The following is a 22765-nucleotide window of genomic DNA, read 5'->3' as shown; positions in this document are numbered from 1 at the left end:
TCAGCCCCTGTAATAGGGTTAGAGGCAGAGAATCCCAGTGGAAAAAGGGGAACCGGCAAGGCAGAGACAGCAAGGGCGGTTCGTTGCTCCAGCCTTTCCGTTCACCTTCACACTCCTGGGCCAGACTATACTTAATCATAGGACCTACTGAAGAGATAAGTCTTCAGTAAAGACTTAAAGGTTGAGACTGAGTCTGCGTCTCTCACATGGGTAGGCAGACCATTCCATAAAAATGGAGCTCTATAGGAGAAAGCCCTACCTCCAGCCGTTTGCTTAGAAATTCTAGGGACAATTAGGAGGCCTGCGTCTTGTGAACGTAGCGTACATGTAGGTATGTACAGCAGGACCAAATCGGAAAGATAGGTAGGAGCAAGCCCATGTAATGCTTTGTAGGTTAGCAGTAAAACCTTGAAATCAGCCCTTGCCTTAACAGGAAGCCAGTGTAGGGAGGCTAGCACTGGAGTAATATGATCAAATTTTTTGGTTCTAGTCAGGATTCTAGCAGCCGTATTTAGCACTAACTGAAGTTTGTTTAGTGCTTTATCCAGGTAGCCGGAAAGTAGAGCATTGCAGTAGTCCAGCCTAGAAGTAACAAAAGCATGGATTAATTTTTCTGCGTCATTTTTGGACAGAAAGTTTCTGATTTTTGCAATGTTACGTAGATGGAAAAAAGCTGTCCTTGAAACAGTCTTGATATGTTCTTCAAAAGAGAGATCAGGGTCCAGAGTAACGCCGAGGTCCTTCACAGTTTTATTTGAGACGACTGTACAACCATCCAGATTAATTGTCAGATTCAACAGAAGATCTCTTTGTTTCTTGGGACCTAGAACAAGCATCTCTGTTTTGTCCAAGTTTAAAAGTATAACATTTGCAGCCATCCACTTCCTTATGTCTGAAACACAGGCTTCTAGCGAGGGCAATTTTGGGGCTTCACCATGTTTCATTGAAATGTACAGCTGTGTGTCGTCCGCATAGCAGTGAAATTTAACATTATGTTTTCGAATGACATCCACAAGAGGTAAAATATATAGTGAAAACAATAGTGGTCCTAAAACGGAACCTTGAGGAACACCGAAATTTACAATTGATTTGTCAGAGGACAAACCATTCACAGAGACAAACTGATATCTTTCCGACAGATAAGATCTAAACCAGGCCAGAACTTGTCCATGTAGACCAATTTGGGTTTCCAATCTCTCCAAAAGAATGTGGTGATCGATGGTATCAAAAGCGGCACTAAGATCTAGGAGCACGAGGACAGATGCAGAGCCTCGGTCTGACGTCATTAAAAGGTCATTTACCACCTTCACAAGTGCAGTCTCAGTGCTATGATGGGGTCTAAAACCAGACTGAAGCGTTTCATATACATTGTTTGTCTTCAGGAAGGCAGTGAGTTGCTGTGCAACAGCTTTTTCAAAAAATTTTGAGAGGAATGGAAGATTCGATATAGGCCGATAGTTTTTTATAATTTCTGGGTCAAGATTCGGCTTTTTCAAGAGGCTTTATTACTGCCACTTTTAGTGAGCTTGGTACACATCCGGTGGATAGAGAGCCGTTTATTATGTTCAACATAGGAGGGCCAAGCACAGGAAGCAGCTCTTTCAGTAGTTTAGTTGGAATAGGGTCCAGTATGCAGCTTGAGGGTTTGGAGGCCATGATTATTTTCATCATTGTGTCAAGAGATATAGTACTAAAACACTTTAGTATCTCCCTTGATCCTAGGTCCTGGCAGAGTTGTGCAGACTCAGGACAATGAAGCTTTGGAGGAATACCCAGATTTAAAGAGGAGTCCGTAATTTGCTTTCTAATGATCATGATCTTTTCCTCAAAGAAGTTCATAAATGTATTACTGCTGAAGTGAAAGCCATCCTCCATTTGCGAATGCTGCTTTTTAGTTAGCTTTGCGACAGTATCAAAAAGAAATTTCAGATTGTTCTTATTTTCCTCAATTAAGTTGGAAAAATAGGATGATCGAGCAGCAGTGAGGGCTCTTCGATACTGCACGGTACTGTCTTTCCAAGCTAGTCGGAAGACTTACAGTCTGGTGTGGCGCCATTTCCGTTCTCATTTTCTGGAAGCTTGCTTCAGAGCTCGTGTATTTTCTGTATACCAGGGAGCTAGTTTCTTATTGCAGATGTTTTTAATTTTTTAGGGATGCAACTGCATCTAGGGTATTGTGCAAGGTTAAATTGAGTTCCTCGGTTAGGTGGTTAACTGATTTTTGTCCTCTGACGTCCTTGGGTAGGCAGAGGGAGTCTGGAAGGGCATCAAGGAATCTTTGGGTTGTCTGAGAATTTATAGCACGACGTTTAATGCTCCTTGGTTGGGGTCTGAGCAGATTATTTGTTGCAATTGTAAACGCAATAAAATGGTGGTCCGATAATCCAGGATTTTGAGGAAAAACATTAACATCCACAACATTTATTCCATGGGACAAAACTAGGTCCAGAGTATGACTGTGGCAGTGAGTAGGTCCAGAGACATGTTGGACAAAACCCACTGAGTCGATGATGGCTCCGAAAGCCTTTTGGAGTGGGTCTGTGGACTTTTCCATGTAAATGTTAAAGTCACCAAAAATTAGAATATTATCTGCTATGACTACAAGATCCGATAGGAATTCAGGGAACTCAGTGAGGAACACTGCATATGGCCCAGGAGGCCTGTAAACAGTAGCTATAAAAAGTGAGTGAGTAGGCTGCATAGATTTCATGACTAGAAGCGCAAAAGACAAAAACGTCATTGTTTTTTTTTTGTAAATTTAAATTTGCTATCGTAGATGTTAGCAACACCTCCGCCTTTGCCGGATGCACGGGGGGTATGGTCACTAGTGTAACCAGGGGGTGAGGCCTCATTTAACACAGTAAATTCATCAGGCTTAAGCCATGTTTCAGTCAGGCCAATCACATCAAGATTATGATCAGTGATTAGTTCATTGACTATAACTGCCTTGGAAGTGAGGGATCTAACATTAAGTAACCCAATTTTGAGATGTGAAGTATCACAATCTCTTTCAATAATGGCAGGAATGGAGGAGGTCTTTATACTAGTGAGATTACTAAAGCGAACACCGCCATTTTTCATTTTGCCCAACCTAGATCGAGGCACAGACACGGTCTCAATGGGGAAAGCTGAGCGAACTACACTGTCTGTGCTAGTGGCAGACTCCACTAAGCTGGCAGGCTGGCTGGCTAACAGCCTGCTGCCTGGCCTGCACCCTATTTCATTGTGGAGCTAGAGAAGTTAGAGCCCTGTCTATGTTCGTAGATAAGATGAGAGCACCCCTCCAGCTAGGATGGAGTCCGTCACTCCTCAACAGGCCAGGCTTGGTCCTGTTTGTGGGTGAGTCCCAGAAAGAGGGCCAGTTATCTACAAATTCTATCTTTTGGGAGGGGCAGAACACAGTTTTCAACCAGCGATTGAGTTGTGAGACTCTGCTGTAGAGCTCATCACTCCCCCTAACTGGGAGGGGGCCAGAGACAATTAATCGATGCCGACACATCTTTCTAGCTGATTTACACGCTGAAGCTGTTGCGCTTGGTGACCTCTGACTGTTTCATCCTAACATCGTTGGTGCCGACGTGGATAACAATATCTCTATACTCTCTACACTCGCCAGTTTTAGCTTTAGCCAGCACCGTCTTCAGATTAGCCTTAACGTCGGTAGCCCTGCCCCCTGGTAAACAGTGTATGATCGCTGGATGATTCGTTTTAAGTCTAATACTGCGGGTAATGGAGTCGCCAATGACTAGGGTTTTCAATTTGTCAGAGCTAATGGTGGGAGCCGTCGGCATCTCAGACCCCACAGCGGGAGGAGTAGAGACCAGAGAAGTCTCGGCCTCGGACTCCGACTCGCTTAATGGGGAGAACTGGTTGAAAGTTTCTGTCGGCTGAATAAGCGACACCGGTTGAGCATTCCTACAGCGTTTCCCTCCAGAAGCCATGAGAAAGTTGTCCGGCTGCGGGGACCTTGCGAGGGGGTTTATACTAACGTTACTATCTGTACTTGCTGGTGGCACAGACGCTGTTTCATCCTTTCCTACACTGAAATTACCCTTGCCTAACGATTGCGTCTGAAGCTGGGCTTGCAGCACAGCTATCCTTGCCGTAATGCGATCGTTCTCCTGTATATTATAAGTACAACGACTGCAATTAGAAGGCATCATGTTAATGTTACTTAGCTTCGGCTGTTTGAAGTCCTGACGAACCATGTCCAGATAAAACCTCCGGGGTAAGAAAGTTGAATGAAAAAAGTTGAGTGAGGGTAAAAAGTAAAAATAGACGGTAATGAAAAAGTAAAAACCGTCAGGTAGCAAAGTAAGATCGGCAACAAAAACGCACAGCAGCATAAATAAGTCTGCAAGTTGTGACCGGAAACAGGAAACAGCACAGAGGCACTGAGTTTGAAGGTAGGCCTTGAAATACATCCACAGGTGCACCTCCAATTGACTCAAATTATGTCAATTAGCCTATCAGGAGCTTCTAAAGCCATGACATCATTTTCTGGAATTTTGCAAGCTGTTTAAAGGCACAGTCAACTTAGTGTATGTAAACTTCTGACCCACTGGAATTGTGAGTTATAAGTGAAATAATCTGTCTGTAAACAATTGTTGGAAAAATTACTTGTGTCATGCACAAAGTAGATGTCCTAACCGACTTGCCAAAACAGTAGTTTGTTAACAAGAAATTTGTGGAGTGGTTGAAAAACGAGTTTTAATGACTCCAATCTAAGTGTATGTAAACTTCCGACTTCAACTGTAGCTGTGTTTTGCTGTGACAATATAGGTCAAATGAAGATCCTACATTTGTAGTTGTGTTTTCTCATACATGTTTCATATTTCCTGCTAGAACAAGACTTCTCCCTCGGAGGTGGTTCAGTGGTCTAACCACAGGGTGATGGAGTGGCTTCGCTCAGTGGACCTGGCAGAATACGCACCCAACCTGAGGGGCAGTGGGGTGCACGGGGGCCTCATCGTAAGTAACCTGAGGGGCAGTGGGGTGCACGGGGGCCTCATCGTAAGTAACCTGAGGGGCAGTGGGGTGCACCGGGGCCTCATCGTAAGTAACCTGAGGGACAGTGGGGTGCACCGGGCCTCATCGTAAGTAACCTGAGGGGCAGTGGGGTGCACGGGGGCCTCATCGTAAGTAACCTGAGGGGCAGCGGGGTGCACCGGGGGCCTCATCGTAACTAACCTGAGGGGCAGCGGGGTGCACCGGGGCCTCATCGTAAGTAACCTGAGGGACAGTGGGGTGCACGGGGGCCTCATCGTAAGTAACCTGAGGGGCAGTGGGGTGCACCGGGGCCTCATCGTAAGTAACCTGAGGGGCAGTGGGGTGCACCGGGGCCTCATCGTAAGTAACCTGAGGGGCAGCGGGGTGCACGGGGGCCTCATCGTAAGTAACCTGAGGGGCAGCGGGGTGCACCGGGGCCTCATCGTAAATACACACGCCACATGACTGAATCAGCCCCTTCTTATACCTTTCTACTGTATATCAGCTCAGGTACATTTGGATACAGTCAGACATACAGTTCAAGACTCCCTAAAGCCAAGTTTATTTTGAATTAATCTATTTTACCAATTCATTCCATCTCAGTTTTCTGTGTAATTGTCTGTATGTAGCATGTATCTTCCTCTGAATCTTCTCTAATGACCCCTAGATTCTGGAGCCTCGTTTTAACTCGGATACCCTGGCCATGCTGCTGAACATCCCCCCTCAGAAGACCCTGCTGCGACGTCACCTGGCCACCAACTTCAACATGCTGGTGGGCTCCCAGGCTCAGCAGGAGAAGAGGGAGTTCATGGAGTCTTTGGGCTACGCTCCGCTCAGCACCACAGCCAAAGTCAGGGTAAGAGATGACAGTACTGTACTGTAGTAGGCCCAGGGCTGAACCACCACCCTGTTAGGAGCCCTCTTTTTTTCGTTCTCTCCTCTTCACTCTCCTCTTTCTCTCTCCCACTCTCTCTCTCCCCCTCCTCTCTCTCTCTACCCCCCCACTCTCTCTCTCTCCTCTTTCTCTCTCCCACTCTCTCTCCCCCTCCTCCCTCTCTCTGCCCCCCACTCTCTCCTCTCTCTCTCTCTCTCTCTCTCTCTCTCTCTCTCTCTCTCTCTCTCTCTCTCCTCTTTCTCTCTCTCACCTCTTTCTCTCTCTTTCCGCTAACCTCCTCCTCTTCCTCGTCTCTTTAGAGAGACAGACAACACCTTAATCCTCAGTGTGATACCTCAGACCTGGCAAAGCTCTAAGACCACCACCTAGCAGCTTTGCATGCAGCAGGCTTTTGTAGCACCAGCTCATGTCTAAGACTCACTGCTTTGTTAAGGCTAGCAGAAAATGTGCTGAGGAAAATTTTTGCGATAGCATAATGTACTTAGTCAGCACAATTAGGCTTAAAGGAACCTTTTATAGCAACACTGCCTATTTTCTACGGTGTTTAGAAATCTATTCACTGATGTTGGTTAAAGGGCTAGAATAGAAGTGACACACAGCTTTATCTCAGTCTGTTCGTAAACCATGTTCCCTCTGTGCTATCTCCTGTTCAGCCAAAGAAGTTGGGCTTCTCAAACTTCGGCCACCTGAGGAAGAAGAGGTGTGACGAGTCAACAGACTACATTTGCCCCCTGGAGGCGGCCCAGGTCCAGGCGGTGCTGAACGGGGCCCACCGGCCCTACTCCGGCTTCAGGGGCCTCAGCCCCATCCTAGACAGAGACCCAGACAGAGGGGAGCAGGTGGGGCCAAACAGCTGATGATGTCAAACTACTGTACCTACCTACCCATCACTACTCAGCTTGCAGCCAATAACCCCACCTCTTCCTGCCTTGCCTATTCAACCCACCCCAGTACACCCACCTCCACACCCCTCACGTGCCATCATCTAACATTCAACCCCAGCCTCAGGCATGAGCTGCACTCTGGACACTTAAGAGTGGATGGTGAGTGGGATAGCCCACCGCTCCTATGTTCTCGGTGGATTCACAAGCCTAGTGTTCAGCTGTGATCTATCACCTCACCCCTTTAATGCAGTAGGATAATACTACTATTGTAAACAATATTGTGCATCATTTGAATGATCATTTTAACACCTGTATTTGAGATTCACATAATGGTATTCATCCATTGTTTTTAAATATATTCCTAACCAGTAGAAAGTAATGTTGCTGTTTGTCAGACAGTTATGGAATGAACTTGTGCAATATTTGCATATGGAGGAATGCATTTCATATATTTATGTTGGTAAATAAATTGAAAGAAGTGCAATGAGATTTTATAGCTGTGCACATTTTGATGGATTCCAGATTGTGATTACGCACTGTTATTTTCATATATGACTGTTATAATATTTTTATAGTTAAAGATAACGCTTCAATCAAAGAATCCCTCGTTGTCATTAATTGTAAATAGCATTATCCAAATCCATCAATAAAAATCGTAAGTGTTTTATTCTTCCTGATAAATTCTATTCAATCTTTATTCAAAGTATGCTTCTCTCATTAGAGAAGGAGACAGTAGTCTTGTCTCCGTTTTACGATGAAATGATGCTCATTTTAAGTAAACTTGAATCAAAGAGACACTTGTAATGAAATACATTGTGCAGTGCAGAGACATCAGCATGCATCATTAATTAGCCATTATCATTCACTAACTGGCTCATCAATTCTTCTGATCATCATGATTGACCCATTATATGCAAGATGGAGTAGTGCATGTTGGAGCACCTTGGGGGGGGGGGGGGGGGGGGGGGGGGGGGGACTCAACCATCTTCAGGTACATCTTTATCATAAATCCATAATGGCCACGTTCTAGGCTGACTACACTGCAGACACCTGCCAGATCTCACAACACCTGGATATGAATCTAAATTCCATATCAGCTAATCACATCATATAGCAGTCTGATACCCGACTGCACAGTTGATGACATGGCACGTAATCATTGGTTTATGCAATGCAACGACTGCAATGTAGTTGGCATGGAATGTGACCTATGACTTGATCAGTGGTGCTTGCTTAATTAACAGCTAGATCTTTCTACCCTGCCACCCATCATGCATGGGACTAAACAAAGCACTGTGTGTTATGTCATTGATGACCTGGCCTGTCAGTAGTACAAGTAGCTCTAGGACTAGGGGCTCTATTCAATCCATATTGCGGACGTTCAGCGTTACTGCATTCACAAGAAATGCTGCATATGTCAGCTCAATCGGAGATGAACTTCAACGATCCAGTTTGAATGGAGCCCCTGGGTGTTGTGTTTGATGAAAGGCCTGACTTTGCAGATGGTGGTGACAGAGGGGCCCGTGCTGCAGATAGAAGCTCTGTCTGATGGAATCAACCAACTCACGGTAAGTAGCTCCTCGGTCAGTCTCATTCAACAAGCTTTTTATATCTGTTTAATGAAATAACCAGATAACAAAGTATTTCCTTTTAAGCTGTTGTGTTTTACTTTTCTCCTCAATGCTGTGGTACTATGCTGTTATTATATTTGCTGACGGCAGGCGTTGCAACTGAACAAACATTTTGAATTTACTTTGTTGGGACATTAGCCTTAAGCCTTTAACTGACACACATTGCAGCATAACACTCCCTGCTAACCCCAGCCCCTGGCCCTTCTTGCTTTCAGTATTTGCTTAGCCGAGATGAGGTTCTGAAGGAGATGAGACGCCCTCAAACAGCACTAGTCTGAGAGGATGCCACGCTGGCCACACTAACCAACACAGCCAATCAACCAAGGGAAAGCGCGGCCTCATACCAACCCAAACTCAACGTAGGGGGCTTTACCAGCAACCTCAACTGGTCATATCCCTTATCTCATCATAATACAGGACTATAATGAACACTACTTCTGTATTAGTGACAGAAACACAATGAACGCTGAAGCCATTCTGTCTTACGTGTGTCATTGGAGTGTAGCTCTTCCAAACTAAATAGTGAATAGTATGTACTTTTGTCTTTTTGGTGAAAAGTATAGGCCTACCGCAAGCCTCTTAAACATGTATTAAAGTGCTCTTTTCCCTATGTAATCTATTTCCCTGTAATATCGGCCAAACTGTATTATTTTGTACGATATATGTACATATCATATTTTACAACTTGTTTGTTACATATACTGAACAAAAATATAAACACAACATGCAACAATTTCAAAGATTTTACTTCATATAACATCAGCACACGTAACCTGCGGTTGTGAGGTCGGTTGGATGTACTGCCAAATTCTCTAAAACAACACTGGAGGCGGCTTATGGTAGAAAAATTAACATTCAATTCTCTGGCAACAGCTCTGGTGGACATTCCTGCAGGCAGCATGCCAATTACATGCTCCCTCAAAACTTGAGACATCTGGGAAATTGTGTTGTGTGACAAAAGTGGCATATATTGTCCCCAGCACAATAAGCAGTTTATTGTACCTTTATTTAACTAGGCAAGTCAGTTAATAACAAATTCTTATTTTCAATGACAGCCTAGGAACAGTGGGTTAACTGCCTTGTTCAGGGGCAGAACGACAGATTCCACCTTGTCAGCTCAGGGATTCGATCTTGCAACCTTTCGGTTACTAGTCCAACACTCTAACCACTAGGCTACGCTGCCGCCCCACAATCTGTTTAATCCGCTTCTTGATATGTCACACCTGTCAGGTGGATGAATTATCATGGCAAAGGAGAAATGCTCACTAACAGGGATGTAAACAAATTTGTGCACAACATTTGAGAGAAATAAGCTTTTTGAGCATATGGAACATTTCTGGGATCTTTTATTTCAGCTCATGGAACATGGGACCAACACTTTACATGTTGCGTTTCTATTTTTGTTCAGTATATGTTTTCAAGGTTACCTGGACACATCCCTGATTAAAATAAGGCACTAGGTCATACTGGAAACAAACACACCCAACACTTAATACAGCTAATTTGTATTGGAACAATAAGAAACAGGTTTTTCCATGTTTCCACACATAATTGGCATATATTTGTATAGGCAGACGTAGTCTTTGTGGTAAGTCCCTTTAACAAGTCACCAGACCAGAGGATCCCTTCTGTGAGAGTGCAAACACTAAGGGAAGCCTGCTCTCTAAGAGTTCGGTAACCCAGTGTACTGTCCAAAGCCAGGCATAACCTGTATGAGGATCCTTCTGCTGGTTGTTCATCTGCTTCAATCCAGCACATCCTAATATCACTAGGGTTCCAGAGAGGAGAGAGGGGCTGGAGCTGTTCCAAACATCAAAGGCAGACCCATACTGGTGAGTTTTCATTTCATTTAACATTACTTTTTTGCCAATCTGGAGCAAACACAGTACAATCCAAATATGTTTGTAGTTTCTAAGGTTTGGGTTCCATTAGGGTTGGGTACCATCAACACTTATGTACCTTCAACCCCTGTTATTACACAAGTATAATTTTGTAACCTTTATGTAAATGATAATTTCTACAACAATAAACTATACTGTTGTTACCACATGTTCAGGTTATAAGGGAAACCACCCTCTAACCTAGTCCTGTAGACATGGGGAAGATAGAGAGCAAACAAACAGCCCCGGACATTCCCAAGATAATCTCAACCTTGTGGGAGAGGCTACAGAAGAAGCCACCAGCTCCAACCATGACCATTCCAAACATGAACTTTAACTTCCCAACCCTGTGGGGAAGGAGAGAGAGCAAGCTACCAGACCCAGACATACCCAGTATATTCTCCACTCTGTGGAGAACCCCCAACAACGCCAATGATTTTGTCCCTCTATTCAACGACTGTGTGGGGATAGCTGCAGCTAGGACCCAGGAGTACCTCCTGTTCCTGGACCCAGAGGACAAGTTCCAGCCTAGCCCGGCAGCCCTCAATGATATCTTTCTAATGACCTACATCACCCAGAGCAGCCACCTCCACATGACCGACTCCTTCAACTGCACCACCATGACCAAGCAGCAGCGCATCCTCCTGGGTGCTGACTGGGTGTGGGCTGTGCTGGAGAGGCCCACCAAGAACCCCCGCATCCAGATCGCCGTGCAGATCCTGCACCTGCCCGGGAGGGGAGGGCCAGCTGAGGACATCCCCCCGGAGGTGTACACTGAATCCATGCAGATGGCCAAGATGGAGTCTGCTCATAAGAACAAGGCAGAGAGGATGGTGGATTTCTGTGCCTCCATCGGTAATGACTGTTACGCCCTCTTTCTCCTCTTTGGCCGCAAGGGCGACCCGGGCAACATCTACGGGGTGCTGAGCAACAACTTTCACGCTGCTATAGGGAAGACTAAGATCAACCGTGCACTCATTGAGAATTTCTTTAAAGGGTCCAGGTACTTACACACGCCCATTGGAATGCTACAGGCTATTGTCACCAAGAGAGATTCTGACCCTTTAACTTTGCTCATCAAGTTTACCTGACCAGTGTGATCGATGACAGAGCAGCCATATGGGACCTTTCAGATGACTCTGTTTACTGTAGTGTTTCACATGGGAGGATGGACTGTTGTGATTGGTGGGTTTATGCTTGCCTGGGACTTGGGGAACCAGTGTGCTGAAATTGGCCTGTGTCCATGTGTCGTTTGTGGACTACTGACCCATGCCTGCTGACAGCTGCTCACACCCCCGTGGTTAGTATTTCTGTTAGAGCTCTATTCAATCAGATCTGCTTTAGCCGACATCCGCATAGCGGTTGTTTTGGCGTGACGGAGATGAAACTGCGTTAGAGCTGTCAAATCCAAAAGCGGCTCCTGACATTATACCTAAAGCGGACATTGCTATTGGCTGCACAGAGTCACATTAAGAGAAATACTATGCAGCCTTGTTTACAAGTTGGAACACTGGAATGTAAGATGGAATCTACACCTCCATTAAGATGATAGAAACCCTCATTATTTAGTTGAATGATTTTCAGTTTGAGCGTCATTATTTCTATATAGCCTACACTTTCTCCTTCTGAACTTCTAACGAAAGTGGGACGGGTGTGGCTTTGTGACAATGATCAAGAGCAGCTGCTCACCGATTTGACAGCTCCAATGCAGTTACACCTCCGACACAGCCAAAACATCAGCTATGTGGGTGTCGGCTATTGCCAGTTAATGCATGATCTGATTGAATCTAGGCCTTAATGGACTTAACACTTCACTGGCATTGCACTTATGTGGAAATTCACACAAACTACCTATCTGCTATCACTACTCATTGACATTAAAACCTCTGTACAGCTTATGTTGACATGGAAACTGATTTGCCACAAAATATTTTTGTATTTTCTAGGATGGACTTAATGTCTGAACACATTGTGATTGCTTCACCCAAAACCGAATTCTAAGTTCATTTGATTAAGGTGGATTGTTCTCTTAAAGTTGAGTCAAAGTAGGAAATAACAGGATATAACAAGAGTTCAAAAATAAATTAAATTTATATTTCTGGATGTCTTGAGTTATCTTGTTTAGAAGAGGATTATTTATGTTGAGGATTATGCTCAGTGGTAAGTAACATAATGTAAATGAAGGGATTTGTGTTTAAATATGCAGGTTTGCTAAGGCCTCATGTTATATATGCACAGTGTGGTGCCGAGAATAATACTACTCTTTCTCCCCAATACCACAAAGACATCAGATTATGTTTAGAGATGGATTTCATGAGTAATGAGATTCAACAAAACATCCAAATGCTTTAGATACAGTACATAATTAGAACAATTATTACTGAAACAGTTCAAACATACTAAAACCCAACTAACCTTTCACAGTATATCACACAAAAAAAGTTATTTGAATGTTCAACATGCAAATATGACATTTGTTATTCAAAACGCTTGAGAATATCCTGTTGGTCTTCAAATGTAGGCTGTTACATTGTGTTCTACACACAGAATTCAATAGAACATATTGTCTTAAATGTCCTGGTGTGTTTTAATGTATCTATGCCTAGTTGGAGGCCTGGGTGTTATCAGTATGTGAATGTGTTCTCTGTCTTGTAGCCCAGAGTGGAGAGGTTGGGGTGCCATGGATGCTGGGTCATGGGGGGTGGGCCACACATGACAATGAGCACATTGTTGGACGCCAGGGGAAGGTGCTCTTTCATCATATCAGCGTTCACAAACCCTGAGCTGTACTTCCAGTCTGTAATCAGAGGAAAACACGAGCTGAATTTAACCGTTTTTAATCAACAGATAAGGATCAGCCCTGCAGGCCAATTAAATGATCACACCCTGTTAGCGAAGATGTGTTTCATTTATGTGGAACTAATGGATGAGTGCCAGGATAGACAATTAGCCGGAGCCTCATTTGCATACTGTACCATATGAGGAAGCTACAGTATAGCTGACGGGTCACATGGCAAAACAGAATCTAAATAGAACGTTTAGATCATAGCGATGTTGTGACATGATTGGAGGGGGACGGGTTTCCATTCATTCAGTTGACATCAGTAACACACCAATTCAAAAGGGTTGCTGCAGGTGCACCTTTGGGGATTTTTGGGTTATTGTCTAGCAGTCAGTCAGTCAGTCCCTACAAAGGGTGTTATAATATGGTAACACAGCATGGTAAAAAAAAATGTTACAGTCTAACACAAATGATAAAATGGTATTAGCCCATGACAACCCTGTACCTTAATCTTTTTTATCATGGAATACTATGGTCTTACCCTGTGGAGGCTTGTCTAGAGTGAACCACAAATTGAGTTGTTCAGAGTGACTCTTCAGCACCTTCTCTAGTTCCTCCCGCAGTAGAATATCCTTAGTCTGGGGACAAGAGACCATAATTAGAAGAAGGTTTACAATTGCTAGTGCTTCAACTGATATAGTATGTCATTGAGTCTTGTTAAACCATACTAAAGGTAAGACATTGATCTTGGTTGTCTATCATCAGATCGTCAATAAGTAAGCAGGTCTACACCTGTTGTATTCGGCGCATGTGACTAATAAAATTTGATTTGATTTTTGATTTGATGATTGTCATTGAAGTTGTATTCATAACAAGCTCTGTGTCCACTTCATTGATAATCCACTGTGATGGTTTAATACTGTGTGGGATTTGACTCTTCCCTGTATGCCGGTGAGACTGACCTGGTTAGCAAACATGAGGGAGCTCTTGGTGGCATCTGCAGGGTCTGCTGTAATACTGTGAATCAGCTGTAGCATGGAGGTAATCCCCGAAAAGCATTTAAGACTATTTGCAGTTTTTCAACTCAGAGCACATGAATTATGCTAAGAGAAACAGTTACACAAATTGTGTTTTCCTTAGGAGGAAGAAGACATGTCTCGTCCCAAAGAATTTATGCTACCCACGTATTTCTAAATAAATACTTGACACATACAGTTCCTACCTGTTCCACCAGCGATCATTCCCATACAGTATGTTTAATTGAGGACCTTAGCCTCAGACTTCTTATTAGGTTTAATGGCAAATTTGCTTTAAAATTGGGAGAAATTGGTTTCAATAAGGTTTGAGAAAGGGTTGATGCATTGTATTACATTGCCCTCTATTGGTCAAACAATGATAATGCCATGATGAAGCACAGCATGGTACACACCTTTAGTAGAATGACTAGATCACACACACACACACACACACACACACACACACACACACACACACACACACACACACACACACATACACACACACACACACACACACACACACACACACACACACACACACACACTTACCATTTCTTATGTATACAAGCAGGCCAGGTCCTCTGAAGTCTATTTTGTCTCCAATGCTCATGGCGTCCAGGGACTGGGACATCTTACCTCTGTCAGGATAGTTAGAGTGAATGTTTTTGTAGTACACCTGGGAAAACATAGGCACAAGTTATGATAAACTTTCCCCAACTTATAAATAGTCCTACAAGTAATTCAACTGATTGAAATATAATTCCAAACATCCAAATCCATCTTTATGGTGTCAGATCCTTGCTGTTATATTGTAAAAAGTCTGAACAAACTCAAATGATGTGTTTGAGAGGGCTGATGAATAAGAGTACCTTGACCACCAGGTCAACAAAGCCCTGGTCCTCATCCCTGGAGACAGGAGTGCAGGCTCCCATGGACCTTAGCTGATAGGTGCACATGCTGTCCTGGGTGGGCGGAAAGGGGTACATGGGGTGAAAGGGGCAGAAGAGTGATAGTACTATCTTCTCAGGCAGTCATTGTGGTATTTATAAGTCCTTGATATACCCAGATAAGTAGGTCTCTGGTCTGATAGGATACTGGTGCTGTTGCACTGCCTGATGAATGAAATAAGTGTTTAGTGTAGCATCAGTACTTACTGGCAGTCCAAGGATGTGTGTTGAAGAGGGAAGTCCAAAGCGAAACCGCTTTGTATCATGGCTTACATCTTGCGCAGAACAGAGCTGCAAAGTTGGAATACTGTAACTTTAATTTTACCGGCAGACCAACTCAATAGCAGCTTGAAGTTAGAAACCTTAACTATTATTTTAAATCAATCAATGCTTGTTTCAATCTATATCGCTATAGAGTGATTGAAATGTAAAGGCAATGTGCCCTATCCCCAGTAAAGTTGAAAAAGGCCACATCCAAACAGAGAGCCCCTTGGATGAGTGAGGAAACTAATCAAGGAAAGAGAAACTGCAGAAAGGCAGAGCAGAAGTGAAAAAAGCCAAAGTTGCAGGTCTATTATGATATCCTGAGAGAGCAACTTGACATACATAACAAGGCAATTAGAAATGCCAGACAGGCACATTATTCGAACTTGATCACTATTAATCAGAATAATTTGAGTGCTCTTCTCGAACATTGATTGCCTGATAAATCCTTCCCCCGCAAACCGATGTGAACTTTCCTCCACATCGAAATGTGATGAGTTTACGGTGTATTTCAGAGATAAGATAAGGCTGGGTATCAGTCAAACAAGACCTGACGAGAAGTTTGATATGTGTCCTAGCCTACCACGCAAAGGCACTATGGATTTATTTTCCCTGGTTGTCACAGACATGCTGCAAGCTATTGTTAATCACTCCCTGTTCACATGCACTTTCCCCCCTGCTCTAAAAACTACTATGGTGAAACCCCTTCTGAAGAAATGTAATCTAGAATCTTCAGCATTTAGGCATTTTTGTCCAATCTCCAACTTTCCATTCTTGAGCAAAATTCTGGAGAAATTGGTGTTCAAACACCCAAAGGATTTTTTAAATGCCAACTGTATTTTTGTTAAATTACAATTCCAATGATGTCCTTCTGGACAGACTGGAGAGGTGGGTTGCCCTCAGGTCCAGTTCTAAATTGGTTTAGGACCTATTTAACCGGTCAAGAGTTTTTTTCTCACCATTGGTAAACATAACTCAGAGAAAATACATGTCACATGTGGCGTTCCACAAGGTTCGATTTTGGGTCCGGTACTGTTCAGTTTATATACAGGGGTATGATATCAGAAAGCATAACATTGATTTTCATTGCTACACAGATGATACACAACTGTACATTTCTGTATCACCAGAGGATTTTAGCTCCACAGATAAATGATTAGACTGTATTAGTGATTTAAATACTTGGATGGCTCACAACTTCCTCCAGCTAAATCAAGTCAAGACCGAGGTAATTATTGTTGGATTCAAAACACAGAGAGAAAATCTAGCTGTAGATTTTAATTCATGGGCAAGAAAGACAAAATACTAGGTAAAAAACCTACATGTTATTTTAGATTAATTTCGAATCACACGTTAGGAATGTGACCAGCTTTTTACCACCTGAGGAACATTGCCAAGGTGCGGCCGTTTCTCTCTCAGGCTGATAAAGAGAGACTCATCCATGCTTTTATTACAAGCAGGCTAGACTACAGTAATTCTCTCCTGTCTGTTCTACCCAAGAAAGCCATTGGTCAACTGCAAAACATACAGAATGCTGCAGCACAAGTACTGGCCAAGACCAGACAGAGAGCACATTACACTGGTTTTAAGATTTCTGCATTGGCTGCCTGTGAGTTTTAGAATTAATTTTAAGATTCTTCTGTTTTTTTTTATCAATTCATGATTGTGCACCCCAATGCATGTCAGACATGCTTTTAAGTTATGTACTATACACAGTAGGTCCCTCAGGTCCTCTGGCACTGGCCTTTTAACTGTCCAAAAGCTTAGGACCAAGAGATGTGGAGAGGCAGCCTTTAGTTACTATGCCCCCCCTGCCAGAGAACCTGTGGGGGGCCAAAACTGTAGACATATTTAAAAAACATATTTTCAGTTTTCCTTTTCCTTAGGGTGCTCTTTAGATGTTCAGTTTGTGTCATTACTTAATTTTTTTATCTTATGTTTGTTGTGTAGTAAATATTTCAGCTTTTATTTTCATTGTTTTTTATTCGTTTTTTCCTGTAAAGCACATTGTGTTGCATTCCATGTCTGAAATGTGCTGTATAAATAAAGCTTGATTTGATTTGTTTGCGGAGACTGCATTCACGTAAACGCTGCATGTCATTTCAATCGGAAATTACCTTTGAGATTGAAATTTAATCTCGCAATACGTATTGAATCAAGCCCTACATTTGTGACAATTCTATAATTTATGTCAGAAGAATCAGAATGATCAGAATATTTTTTTTGCAGGCCATGAACTCTAAAACAAGTAGAAACACATGGGAAAGAGGGAAGGTAGGATTTTTCTATACTACAATATCATTTTATTTATTTATGTGACTTGCAAACCTGCTGTAAAATGAATGTGTTCTGGCCAGATTACGAGAGGATGTCAAGTCATTGTTATTCTTTGTTTGTCATTATAAATAAGATCCAATGGTGTTTATCGGTGAGAGTGGAAAGGGGCTCTATCCGAGGGATCAAGACGGGATGACTGGGAGGGCATCAGACACTTCCCTGAAGCATGTGTGGGGCTTCCACTCATCTCACTTCGGTCTTTCGGAGAACCAACTCTCCCCAAGTAGAGACCCACTAGCTACTATACTTTAATTAAATTCACAAGGTATTACAAACTGACCACAGTATTTAAAAGGCAGTCTTTCTCCAGTGTATTTATGACATAATCCACAGACTGTTGGTACATTAGGAGAGGAGTTGGAGCGTTAAAGCCCTAAAAAAGGCACAGGGCCTCAAAGTACAATGTAGTACTTTGCTTTATGTTTTTTGTGTGTTCTCTGTTAAATGTTTGCTCAGCCTACATGTTCAAACATTCTATGTATATAATAACTATGTATTCCTACTATGACTCTCCCATATCCATGGGACGTACACCGCCCTATGACAAGTCTGCTAAAATGTTTTGTCTGGTTCTTCAATGATGGACGGAACAGACAAGGCCAACAAAATCCAATTTATTACATGGAATGTACATGGACTCCATAATGGAAAGAAAAAGCATAAGGTTCTTGAACATTTAAAAGAGATTGTCAGCAGATGTGGTTTTCCTGCAAGAGGCACATTTCAAAAAGGAGAAATGTAATAATTTAAAAAGGGAGCTGGGTTGGAGAGGCCTATACTGCCACCTACTGTATTCAATGAGTATTCAACGTATAGATTCAGTATTTAGTCTGATATTCAAATACAACACAATGTACAGTTGACAGTAAACGCAATGAATGTCATTTATGCCCTAAAGAAATAAAAGGAATGTTCAAAGGCCATTATTAGAATACTATCACCATCAGCAGTCTATTTCTTAAAGAGTTCACTTGGTGTAGGCATCCTGACAAACAAGAATACACCTTTTTCCCTTATATCCCAGTACCTTACATGGTGAAAAATACATATTGGTTTAATTGTATATCCCCCAGGGGAAAATCTCGGGGGGTGGGTTTAGCAGGCGACCTAAATCACACATATAGCAAGTTAGACAACAATAAAAAGGATATATTCAAGGAACCTCCAAAGAGGCTGAAAAAAATGTAATCTCTACAAATAATCTAAAGGACATCTGGAGATTACTATTCAACTACAGAAGACTACTCCTTTTTTCTCAAAGTAAGAAAATCTACTCAAGAATTGGCTACATTTACAGTATATTTCCCCAAATTTACTCAATTTATTGGGTAAAGAAATCCATGACATAGTGATATCGGATCATTCTCCTGTATCATGCTTAATTACACTATGGAGAATGAACAGAGCGCATCGTCTAGAACCGAAATGTATTAAATACATAAACAAAAAAAATAAAAACCTTTACCATTACAAATGAGGACAGAGTAAATGTAACGGCTGTCTTAGGAAGAAGTGGACCAAAATGCGGCGGAGTTAGGGTTCGTCATATTTAATTCAACGAACACTATGCAATTCACAAAAACAACAAAACTGACAGCCAACACAGTCCTGTCAGGTGCAACCACAATGACAAGAACAATTACCCACGAAACACAAAGGAAACGTAGGCAACTTATGTGTGACTCCCAATCAACCACAACCCTCTACAGCTGTGCCTGATTGGAAGTCACACGGCCAAAATCAATGAAACAATAAAAAACACACTCCCTTCTGCCACGTCCTGACCCAACTACCCCCTCTACTGGTCAGGACGTGACAGTACCCCCCCCCCCTCAAGGTGCAGACCTAAAATGCACCTAAAAAAAGAAAACACAAGAAAATCCCCAATACCCCAACAAAAAATAACCCCTAAACAATAAGGGAGGGAAGGGAGGGTGGCTGCCGTCACCGACGGCACTGTGCTCCACCCTCCCTCCCCAACCCACCTATCCTGGAGGTGGCTCAGGTGCAGGACGTGGACCTCGCTCCACCTTCGGCGTCGCCCACTTTGTTGGCGCCGATAGCTGCGCCGGGCAGACGGACCACTCTGGCTGGGTCAGAAGACTGGAGGGCCACTCTGGCTGGGTCGGAGGGCCGGAGGGCCACTCGGGCGTGGCCGGAGGGCCGGAGGGCCGGAGGGCCACTCTGGCTGGGTCGGAGGGCCGGAGGGCCACTCGGGCTGGGCCGGAGGGCCGGAGGGCCACTCGGGCTGGGCCGGAGGGCCGGAGGGCCACTCGGGCTGGGCCGGAGGGCAGGAGGGCCACTCGGGCTGGGCCGGAGGGCAGGAGGGCCACTCGGGCTGGGCCGGAGGACCGGAGGGCCACTCGGGCTGGGCCGGAGGGCAGGAGGGCCACTCGGGCTGGGCCGGAGGGCAGGAGGGCCACTCGGGCTGGGCCGGAGGGCAGGAGGGCCACTCGGGCTGGGCCGGAGGGCAGTCTGGCCACTCGGGCTGGGCCGGAAGGCAGTCTGGCCACTCGGGCTGGGCCGGAGGGCAGTCTGGCCACTCTGGCAGAACCGGGCAGTCTGGCCACTCTGGCAGAACCGGGCAGTCTGGCCACTCTGGCAGAACCGGGCAGTCTGGCCACTCTGGCAGAACCGGGCAGTCTGGCCACTCTGGCAGAACCGGGCAGTCTGGCCACTCTGGCAGCTCTGGGCAGTCTGGCAGCTCTGGCAGCTCCGGCTCAGGATTCACCAGGCTGGGGAGACATAACGGAGGCCTGGCTCTGGGCGCAGGCCCTGGACTCACCAGTCTGGGAAGACCCGCTGGAGGCCTGGTTTGAGGAGGTGGCACAGGAGAGACCAGGGTGGAGAGACCCACTGGAGGACTGGTCCGTGGAGGAGGCACGGGCTTGACCAGGATAGGGAGATGTCCTGTCAGCTGCAACCACAATGACAAGAACAATTACCCACGAAACACAAAGGAAACGTAGGCAACTTATGTGTGACTCCCAATCAACCACAACCCTCTACAGCTGTGCCTGATTGGAAGTCACACGGCCAAAATCAATGAAACAATAAAAAACACACACTCCCTGCTGCCACGTCCTGACCCAACTACCCCCTCTACTGGTCAGGACGTGACAGTAAAGCCCTCCCCTGACATAATTTGGGATGTTAAGGCATACATTAGGGGATGATAATCTCATTCTCGGCAAAAGATAAATCTGAGTTCAAGAGGAAAACATTTCTGAACTTAAGCAGGCATATGATATTTTAGATTGAAGAGCGCCAACAACTACAGGTTAAACAAAAATTAAACATACTATTTACTGGCAAATAAATCCAGTAAACACTTTGCATTCCTCACAAATGAATACATGTCAAACCAGTTATAGTTTTAAAAGATAAGGATACAAATGCTTCAATTAGACAACGCTATTAATTTCCATTTTAATTTCATTAATTTCCATGCTCTACCAACTGTGGCTCAGTTCGTAGAGCATGGTGTTTGCAACGCCAGGGTTGTGGGTTCGATTTCGTACGGGGGACCAGTACGGAAAAAATAAAATGTATGAAATGTATGCATTCACTACTGTAAGTCGCTCTGGATAAGAGCGTCTGCTAAATGACTAAAATGTAAAAATGTAAAATCTATATAAATCCGAATTAAACAGTTGAACTGATCTTACAGCCTTAGACTCAAAACAACTGAAGAAACAACCAGGAAAAATAATAATAAAATCCCCCCCCCCCCCCCCCCCCAAATAAATATTAGACAAAACTTTCACGTGAAAAAAAGCATCAGGTATGGACAGCTTTCCCATAGAATTTTACTTAACATTCTGGGACAAAGTAAAGCTCCTAATTAATGAAATGATAAGACAGACAATACTGTGTAAAAGTTTTAGGCAGGTGTGAAAAATACTGTAAAGTAAGAATGCTTTCAAAAATAGACATGTTAATAGTTTTAATTTATCAATTAAAGAAAAGTGAGTGAACAGAAAAAAAATCTACATTAAATCCATATTTGGTGTGACCACCCTTTGCCTTCAAAACAGCATCAAATCTTCTAGGTACACTTGCACACAGTTTGAAGGAACTCAGCAGGTAGGTTGGCCCAAACATCTTGGCGAACTAACCACAGTTCTTCTGTGGATTTATGCAGCCTCAGGTGCTTCTCTCTCTTCATGTAATCCCAAACAGATTCGATGATGTTGAGATCAGGGCTCTGTGGGGGCTATACCATCACTTCCAGGACACCTTATTCTTCTTTATGCTGAATATAGTTCTTAATGACTTTCACTGTATGTTTGGGGTCGTTGTCATGCTGCAGAATAAATGTGGGGCCAATCAGGTGCCTCCCTGATGGTATTGCATGATGGATAAGTATGTGCCTGTACTTCTCAGCATTGAGGAGACCATTAATTCTGACCAAATCCCCAACTCCATTTGCAGAAATGTAGCCCCAAACTTGCCAGACTTGATACATATTAATGAAACAGGGTTTATTAAAACCTGTTGGGGCTAGGGGGCAGTATTTGCACGGCCGGATAAAAAACGTACACGATTTAATCTGGTTACTACTCATGCCCAGAAACGAGAATATGCATATAATTAGTAGATTTGGATAGAAAACACTCTAAAGTTTCTAAAACTGTTTGAATGGTGTCTGTGACTATAACATAACTCATATGGCAGGCCAAAACCTGAGAAGATTCCATACAGGAAGTGCCCTGTCTGACAATTTGCTGTCCTTCTGTTGCATCTCTATCGAAAATACAGCATCTGTGCTGTAACGTGACATTTTCTAAGGCTTCCATTGGCTCTCTAAAGCTGCCAAAAAGTGGAATGGGGTGTCTGCTGTCTCTGGGCAAAGAACAGCAGCAGAGTTTGTGAGTGGTCAGCCTGGGGACAGTGAGACTGAGATGCGCGTTCACGAGACTACTCCATTTTTTTCTTTCAGTCTTTGAATGAATACAACATTGCCCGGTTGGAATATTACCGCTATTTTACGAGGAAAATTGCATAAAAATTGATTTTAAACAGCATTTGACATGCTTCTAAGTACGGTAATGGAATATTTAGAATTTTTTTTGTCAGGAAATGCGCTCGCGCGTCACCCTTCGGATAGTGACCTGAACGCACGAACAAAACGGAA

At 43.7% G+C, this 22765-nt stretch overlaps 2 protein-coding genes across 10 annotated transcripts in view; both read left to right on the top strand.

Moving 5' to 3' along the window:
- Positions 1 to 10597, top strand: part of ppfibp2b (PPFIA binding protein 2b) — a 96926-nt gene extending 86329 nt beyond the window's left edge. For 8 of the 9 annotated variants that reach the window (XM_029759048.1, XM_029759044.1, XM_029759045.1 and 5 more), the window contains 6 exons: positions 4846 to 4971; positions 5657 to 5845; positions 6538 to 6723; positions 8271 to 8336; positions 10172 to 10231; positions 10456 to 10597. In XM_029759048.1, coding sequence (XP_029614908.1) covers positions 4846 to 4971; positions 5657 to 5845; positions 6538 to 6723; positions 8271 to 8336; positions 10172 to 10231; positions 10456 to 10479 — 651 coding nt within the window. In that variant the 3' untranslated portion in view covers positions 10480 to 10597. Of the gene's footprint in view, positions 1 to 4845; positions 4972 to 5656; positions 5846 to 6537; positions 6724 to 8270; positions 8337 to 8614; positions 9133 to 10171; positions 10232 to 10455 lie in introns of those variants that run through there. The other variant, XM_029759046.1, reaches the window with a different exon arrangement.
- On the top strand, positions 10470 to 13901 carry rep15 (RAB15 effector protein). Its single transcript, XM_029759053.1, has one exon. It carries the CDS (start codon positions 10495 to 10497, stop codon positions 11368 to 11370), a length of 876 nt encoding a protein of 291 aa, XP_029614913.1. The 5' UTR covers positions 10470 to 10494; the 3' UTR covers positions 11371 to 13901.
- Positions 13902 to 22765: the final 8864 nt, after the last annotated feature.

Source organism: Salmo trutta, chromosome 7, assembly GCF_901001165.1.
Source record: "Salmo trutta chromosome 7, fSalTru1.1, whole genome shotgun sequence".
Classification (NCBI taxonomy): Eukaryota; Metazoa; Chordata; class Actinopteri; order Salmoniformes; family Salmonidae; genus Salmo; species Salmo trutta.
This window is presented reverse-complemented; position numbering and strand designations above follow the sequence as displayed.

Bases quoted from the DNA above. Each gene is read 5' to 3' on its own strand.
- rep15 (XM_029759053.1), top strand. From the start codon at position 10,495: ATGGGGAAGATAGAGAGCAAACAAACAGCCCCGGACATTCCCAAGATA.